This window comes from Candoia aspera, chromosome 2, assembly GCF_035149785.1.
Source record: "Candoia aspera isolate rCanAsp1 chromosome 2, rCanAsp1.hap2, whole genome shotgun sequence".
NCBI classification, from domain to species: Eukaryota; Metazoa; Chordata; class Lepidosauria; order Squamata; family Boidae; genus Candoia; species Candoia aspera.
In genome coordinates this window covers 170,243,452-170,252,184 of record NC_086154.1, presented here as the reverse complement: position 1 = coordinate 170,252,184, position 8,733 = coordinate 170,243,452, and the positions used below count along the sequence as shown (strand labels likewise).

The following is an 8,733-nucleotide window of genomic DNA, read 5'->3' as shown; positions in this document are numbered from 1 at the left end:
GTCAGCCCACCGGTGATACTGGGGCAAAGGCGGGGTTTATAACGTGAATGGTCTGTGGTGCGTTTACTGAAGGGGCGAGCGCCAAATTTCGCTCGGAAGGGAGCGCTCGTCCACGCGCCCTTCTCTGAAAACAAGTCCCATCAACTTACTGGCATTTAACGTTACTAAGCACTTGTGGCTTTGGGGCCACTTTGCCAGATGCATCAGAAAGACAAGTACTACAAGGAGAAGGTTTCTTATCCTCTCTGGCCAGTCAGTCAGTTTGTTATAGTCTTAGACCAGTACTAGCAATGTGTCCCTGAGTGCTCTGTGAGTACTTATAAATCTATCTTAAGTGAGAGTAAATAAAATTTAAGACAAAATTAAAGTGCATCTGTAAAACCACCTGACTAGAATCTGTGAGTGAAGTCCAAAAGGAGTAATCTATGTCTAGGCGATAAGGTAGTATCTAAAATTAAATAAAATGTGATAACATCTAAAATTACGAAAATACGATGGTATCTAAAATGTATGTAAAGTCTGGTAATATGTAAAATCACACAAAAAAATCAAAAATTCCATAAAATACATGTGTATTAAGAACTTGGCCCATCAAGGTCTGGCAGATCTTACATGCTGCTACACAAAACTTAGTCACATGCGCTGTAATAAATGGCAGTTTATCTGGCCGGTCTGTTTTTCATGACAAGCAGAAACTTCACTGATAAAACTTTTTTGGCAGCAGGACTTTGGCACTTCAAATACTACATAATCTGCAGAATGCAGAGATATTCCTTGTAAGGCTTATCCTAGTGAAAAGGTCCATGGAGAGGTAATTTTTTTCTAGTTCTCCAGAATACAGCTCAAAATTTGATAATGTCAGAATATTATAAAATTGCCTTTTCAAATTGCCTGAATGCGATTGGTGTTTTGCTTTATATTGCTTGGGAAAGGTTATTAGTCTGGATCTCATGATTTAGAAAGCCCTTTGTTCTGAATTCAGTTGTAACAGTGTAGGAATGAACTTGTATGGTTTTTAAAGTTGTAATCTATCAACAAAAATTGCCTAGAGAGGGAAGAACTTCCCTTTTAGTGCAGATTAATATTTTAAATTATATACAGGAAAGTATATCTGCTTTTTAAGTTGAGTATCAAAGCAGGTGACAGCATGTGGATGGCCTTGTCTGGGCTTGGAAACTAAACAAGATTGGGTCTGTTTAGTTCTTAGATGGGAAACTATGAGGGAATTCTAGAGCTATAAGCTAGACTGGAAAGTTAAAAGCATCCCAGAAGAAGGCAATAGCAAGCCACTTCTGTATTCTTGCCATTAAAAATGCATTAATAGGTGGGAGCTACCAGTTTTGTTCTGTAATGTTTTTATACCTTTTAATATTACTTCAAATTAGAGACAAAGCAGAAAGGCATGAACCGTCCTTCTCTACCTATATCCATTTGAAGATGTGAATACTGTAATATCCACTGGGGGTGTGCATGAAACAAAATGTTTTATTTTGGACCTGAAACAAACACATCATGTTTCAGATGTTCGTCTCAGACATTCCAGATTGGCTGCAATTTGGCAGAAGCAAAACCTGGAATATTTTTGTTTCTAAACCTAAAGAAATTCTGGAATAATGTAATGGGCAAGTTGAGCTAGGCTGATGTGTATTGCTCCCCACTCTATCCAACACTGCCAACACAGAATACCACACCAGCTAGCCCTTCCTGTCATCTTCCTAGCATCTTCCCTCAGCTACCAGGTTGTCATAATATATCCCACATCTGTTGTAAAACAGTCACTTCCTATATTTTTGCATAGCCAATAATTATTAAAAGCACAGAAACAATTTAAAAATGGCAATCCTTTGTGTAGTGTTGTCCTAGAAGACTAATAGAAAGCCTTTTAGAGCAGAGCTCAGAATAACTTAAGTTCTTGTAACAAATTTTCAGTTCCTCTTTTTTCAAAAAAATAAAGTTCAGTTCTCCAACATATTATCTAGAAATCACTGAGCAATCATCAGTTACAGAGGTTTGCTATTCTTTTAAGGTCATAGAGGTCAGTAGCTAGATTTCTTGGACGGTCATGAGGCTTGAATTGTTCAACATACTGAGCCACAAACTAGCCAAACAGTTTAGTTTTATGGTCCAGTGTGAGTTGTAAACCAAGAAAAGTAGGTTGAATAAACCATGATTCAATTAATAGTGTTATTTAAACATAGCCATAGTGAAAACGGACTTAGCAGGCTACAGATATAAATAATAAATAATCACTCACCCTCCTTGTGGCCTTCCCTAAAATGCAGTTCTCTCCACTTTGCTCTTTCACACTAAGCTGAGTTTTTTAAAAGTATGATTTTTTTTCTGTTTCTATTGAAGGTTTTTTTCTTTGCAGTTTTACTTTTTGTTGTATTCCATTAGATTTTATTGCCTTTGTATTGTTATATATTTGTGCACCATTTGTTGAAAAGCTAGTATATAAATTTGACAGGCAAGCAAACACACATTTCACCAAAAAAAAATTCATTATGGAGATTCCCTCCCCAGAATGCAGGGAAGAAAACTGAGAAGTAGTTAGAAAGAAAGCTCCTAATTAATGTTGCATTGGACATTTTTTAACAGGAAATTGGAGAAGGTTCTTGGTCATAGGAGAATACTTGCTGAATAACAGAGCCCTATATTTGCACAATATACCTATTTACATTTAAATGAAGTTAGGGAATTAACTCAGTTGCCAGAGTTTGCAAAAAACTAAATTAGACACTAACATTATGAGTTTGTTCAAATAAATGCTAAATTAAATTCTGAGTGTTTCCTTTAACGAACTCATTTATTACTGGTTAACTTACTTTCTTATGCAATTAACAATTTTTCAAATTTTGTATAACACTAAATCATAAACTGATTCCATAGATTGTAACACATTATGCTGAGTCAAGTTTTTAAAAATTCAGTTCAATTTACTGGCTGCATTCATAAATCATGCCTAGCTATAACTTAATTTGGATTTAACCTAGCGTGTTATGACCTTAGCCATTGTGACTGTAAATGCCAGTTTGTGGCTTACTCATTTGTATAAACCCAACCTATTATGATATATTCAAGAAACTAAAGAAAATACGGTTTAAGGCAATTTGTGAACCAGACCATTCTTTAGATTCAGCATTTAAAATTGTAGCCAGTGTCTTTGGATTTAGGCCCAGTTAAAATAATGGGATAAATTAAATGATGTTAAAAAGTTGGCTTAAATTTTAGATTTTAAATTCATCGGAAAGATCTGTCCTGGATTTCTGTTATGTACACTATTTAGTAACATAAAATGCTTCAAGAATTTGAGAATAATAATTAGCTAGGGACTTTAATTTTGAAATATTGCAACATCTTTCACAATCCTTAATTTTCCATTTATTCTATTCAAGGATTGCAAGGAATCAGAAAAAATATTTTTAAAGCTATGCAGAATAAAGTTTAACTCAAGTTTTCTTACCGTGATATGGGACTACAGATCTCATAATCTCCCAACCATTATGACCAGACTCTGCTTTAATGGATGTATGTGAACTGTGAGAGAGGAAGGCATAATAATTGAAGAGATGACTAAAAGTGAAGCATTAATTTGAAATGACCCAGTCAAGACAAAAACCAAGGCAGATTAATCCTTAAGTGTTGCAGCCAGTTGGAAAGCATACTTCCAAAGGAGTGATATTTTCCAGTGTTAGGAAACTAGAACAAGGTGAGGAACTCCCAGAAAGAAAACATAGCACAAGAAAATATATGGGTATATAATACCTCTTGTACTGAGGGATGCGGTGGTGCTGCGGGTTAAACTGCTGAGCTGCTGAGCTTGCTGATCGGAAGGTCGGTGGTTCGAATCTGTGTGATGGGGTGAGCTCCCGTTGCTAGTCCCAGCTCCTGCCAACCTAGCAGTTCGAAAACATGCAAATGTGAGTAGATTAATAGGTACCGCTTCGGCAGGCAGGTAACAGCATTCCATGTAGTCACGCCAGCCACATGACCACGGAAGTGTCTACGGACAAATGCCGGCTCTTCGGCTTTGAAACGGAGATGAGCACCGCCCCCTAGAGTCGGACACGACTGGACTTAATGTCAAGGGAAACCTTTACCTTTACCTAATACCTCTTGTACAAGAAAAGAGGTTGAGAGGGGAAAACCTGTAAGAAAATAATGATGGAAAAAGAATTGCACTGAGACAGCTTTTGAATGGAAAGAAATAGAAAGAGAGAATTTGTCTTATATAATTTTACTCAAGGAATTTGGTGAAGATTAGACAATTTATCCTCTTTGCATATATCTACAGATTTACAAACTTCTTTGTCTACTTTGCTATTACTTGATGCCCAAACTAAATGTTACTGTCAAATAACAATTATTTTAGTACAACAGCAGCAACAACTTTAGCTCAAAGTGCCTCTTCTTAAAAACCTGGCTCCTCTGTTCTCCAAATCCTGTTTGTGAAAGAGAATTACTATTAACCAATTGTTTTCCTTTCTTTAGTTGCAATGTGTGCAATGTGTGCAGTAAAAGAGATTGCTAGATAAATAAAACTGGCATCCGGTTTTATCATGTATTTAAAACTGTATATTTTGTAAGAAAGATGGAATTGAAAGCAAGGCATAACCCATGATGAAGAATAAATAACTTTTTAAATGCTGCTGAACTCAACTCCCGGTACCTCTTAACCATGGGCAGTGCTGGCTGGGATGCTGGAAGCTATAGTTCAACAACATCTGGATGGCTAAAGGCTTCCCACTGTTGTTGATTTTTATGATTTTTGTGAACAAATTACTAATTGGGTAGAAGAGCAAATAATACTACATTCTTTTAAATCCGTGTTTCCAATATATCCAGAAATTATGCTATATTTTCTAAATAGGACAAGAAAAGAGCCAATGGTCATATTTTGTTTCCATACAGAGCATAGAATGTCTTGATACTTGAGAACATGTAAATCTGAATCACACCACCTTTAGCAGGTAACTATTACTGCTATCCCTCTTTGAACCAGTAACAAAATAGTTAAGAATATTTGTGGGCTTTAGATATTGCCGGTGCAACAGTTCCAAAGTCTCAATGCTTAGATAAATGATTCTTCCCAAAAGCTAGGGCACAAAAATGTGCCTGGGTTACTGCTAATTTCACATAGTCATGGTCTTAGATGAACTGTGCATTGCCTCGCTTGCTAGGCTGCAGCTGTAGGTCAAATGAGAAGGTGCAGTAATGGCCCTCTGCCTGGCCTCTTGTTCTCTGAGCAAGCTGGTATCTAGTTTTTATCCTCTGTTTTGATACAGGTTTAAGTATTTTAACATAAAAGAAAACATCATAGAATGAAACATTTTAACTATTAGTATTGTATATGATCCCTAGCTGATTATTTTATGCTTCTAACCCTGGATAAATGCTCCTATATTCTCATCCTAGTTATGTTACATACATGATAAAGGGACAAAAGGAAGTGTCCACCCATTTCCCTGTGAACTGCATTTCAGTCATTCTTTATTGCTACAAACTGTTTCATTTTGATTTCACAAATTAATTGACTACAGTTTTTTGGAGAACCTTGCATGGTAACTTAGCTGTGCAGCAAGCAGGACAATCAAGAGCTTCTGGGGGCTCAGCTAAAGTCCTCCATTCCCCAGTGTTTTGGTCTAACATATATGCTTGCCGATTGATAGAATACTCCTCTGGACGTTTGTCACCTGGACAAATGAGTCCACCGCATACAAACACTTTGTTATTCTCAATAGAACACACTGCATGTGACAGATCCAGACTATAGTTATTTGGCAGCAGAGGCACAAGGCTTGAGGATTTGCTAATTTTAATCTTCTGCAGATTTATTTCCATGCTCTCTCTGTGGCTCTGTACACTCAAAATGTTCTCCTGTGGAAAAGACAGCAAGGGCTTATGGTTGAACTGAATGGGAAAAGTGATGTACTGGACCACATTCCGGGTCTCAGTGTCAAAGCAGTCCAGCACACCTACTCGTGAAAAGCGCCCATTTACCAGACATCTCCCTGTCACAATGTAAATAGTCTTGTCTCCCTTGGTGATGAGCGCAGTTGCATCCATAGGTATACTCATCTTCCCAGCAAGAGTCCACTTCTCTTTCCCTTCATCATACTTGTAGATACTGGAAATATACTTTCTTGGGGCTGTACTACCCCCTACAGAGTACACTGCTCCTCCACAAGTCACCATGGTGTGGAAAACAAGACCAATTGGTAGATCTGGAAGTTTGATCCATGTATTGGTATCCATATCATACTTCCATGCAGTCTTCAGCCCAGAGATCTGCTCAGTAGTTCCTCCAGAGACATAAATGTATTTCCCCAACGAGGCTGCACTGAGTGCAGCTGCTCTGTAAGGCATTTCTGTGAGTTTCAGCCAGATATTCTCTCCAATGATATATGCAAAAACTCCATTGTTGAATTTACCCTGCTCTTTTTGTCCCCCCAAGATTACTACTGAGTCCATCAATGCCCCCTTCCTCTGTTGAAGCATCAAACTTTGAGGATTTCCTTGTTTACGTTCACTCAGCACGCCCTCTATCCGGGACAGAGGTCCAGTGTGGTCTGCAAAGAGCAACACTTCCCGACAGCCTGCAAGTAGCGTCTTGGTAGAAACTGCCGTTAAGCGTATATAGGCAAAGCACTTTTTAAAATGCTTCTCCCTTTCATTCTTTTTGTATTTTACCCACTGAAGGAGAGCAAGAAAGATCTGGTCTTCATTTTGCACATGAAGATTCTCATCCTTAAGCAGTCTGCTGAAGATGTAGTAAGGGCAGTGCATAAAATCTGATATGCCCTGAGGCCCTACCCAGTAATGAAAGTTGTCTCGTATCCCATCATAGGCAGCATTCCTTACCTCCTTCAGGTCATATGTAGTGGCTAGGAGAATGTACTGGAGGCAGTTCTCCTTTTTGAGGGACCGGATGAGGAAGTCAGAGCAGTGGCTTTTTAAAGTTTGGGAACCGAAGTACTTGGCTCCTTTCAGGAGTTCTTCCACACTCTTCTCTGAAATCACAATCTTCCCAGTATAGAAGTAATCAAGCAATTCCTCCATTAAGGTAGAGCTCAGAAATTTTGCATCAATGATAATAAAGAGTTCATCATCTGCTTTCATGTCATTGCTGGATATCAGACTCCTTATATGGGAAGACATAGCTGCTAAGACATTGAGGTGGGCATAGAAGACGGTCTGGTCCACACTGAGAGCCACATCACAAAATTCCTTGTTCTTTCTTTGTTTGTTAAGGGCCTGTATCATAAAACTATTGTGGTTCTTTTCTGTAAACTGCATCCTCATATTTGGAGCTGGATCAAGCTTGTCTGGAATTAAGGATGATGGTAAAGGTCTAGAGTACTCTTGGCTTGAAAACTTCACTTTGAGTGCAGTGGGGTGATGTCAGTAGATGTAGATGCCAGGTCACAATTACCTGTGACCTGTACTGAAGACAGCCTTTTAAGATTAGTAAAAGATTGTGTGCAGTATTTGGATAATATAGGAACAGTAGTCCAGGTCCAATGTGGGTGCACTCACTGTATTTGTTGGCGGCTCCCTAAAGAAGCTGGGCCTTTTTGTTCTCACTGTAGCTGTGCAGTCCCAGAAAAATAGTTGTTTAAGTTAAAGAGCCAACAAGTACAGCAGGGACACTCACTGCAGATTCAGAGGCCCTTCCTGCTTCAGATCTGAATAGTGCACATCTCCAGCTATCCTACAAAAAGAAAAGCAGTATCTCTAATCAGAGGGTAGGGATGTTTATGTCACCTAGAATAGTCTTCCTCAGTATGGTGTTTGGATCACAAATATCACAATTCCCAGCCATCTTGAATGGAAATTTCTCTGCTTAATTAATCTGTGTTTCCTTTCCCTAAAGGGTAAACAGGGCAGAAAGAGAAATGAAATAAAAGAAACAAAACATAGTTAAAATAAATAATTATTGAAAACATAATTCAAACAATTCAAAGAATCTGGCTGCAGAAGTGCCAAATGCAACCCCCAAAGATCATGTTTTGTGCTCGGGAACAATACAGTAGAAGGCCCCCTCACTATGTCCTGTGATTGTAGCTAGCATCTGATGATTAGAAACATCTGCTTTCGTTACAATATTCTCAGTCTATCAGTCCATTTTAATGGTAAATTATTTTAACTGTTATGTAGAACAGGTACTTTTAAATAAAATATAAATTCGTTTTCATTTGCAATTTGCAATTAATTTAACCATTTATGGCTTTAAAAAGTTTGAACCAACCTTTTGAACTATTTGTGGAAAACTGGTAACAGGGCAGATTTTCAACATAGGCATAGTGTGATCCTGTTAAGTGCATTGGATAACACCTAGTTGCAACATTTTGTATCAGTTGAAATTTCTGAACACTCTTCAAGGAAAAACACGTGTAAGCACATTGCAGTAGTCAAATCATGGTATCATCTAATCAAGGCATAGACAACTGTGTCCAGATCTGAAATGGTTGCAGTTGGTGTTCTAGATGTCATTGTACAAGCATTCTTCTAGTCCTGCTGCACCTAGAAATCGATAGCTGAGGCTTGAGGAGCACTTCCAGACTCAGACTTACCCCTCCAGGAGAACTGCAACCATATGCAGAACAGACTGAACCCTTCTAACCGATAACAGGTCTGTCTTGCTTAGATTGGGTTTCAAGTTTGTTCATCCTCATCCAGCCCATTATCAAACGTAGGCCATCTTCAGGTTTGAAAGTAAGGGGTGACATGGAT

The 8,733-nt window shown here is 38.3% G+C and overlaps 1 protein-coding gene across 1 annotated transcript; it reads right to left on the bottom strand.

Moving 5' to 3' along the window:
• Positions 1-5,526: 5,526 nt before the first annotated feature.
• On the bottom strand, positions 5,527-7,302 carry CCIN (calicin). The gene has a single exon (XM_063294866.1). The coding sequence runs from the start codon at positions 7,300-7,302 to the stop codon at positions 5,527-5,529; it is 1,776 nt and encodes a 591-aa protein (XP_063150936.1).
• Between the last annotated feature and the right edge of the window lie 1,431 nt (positions 7,303-8,733).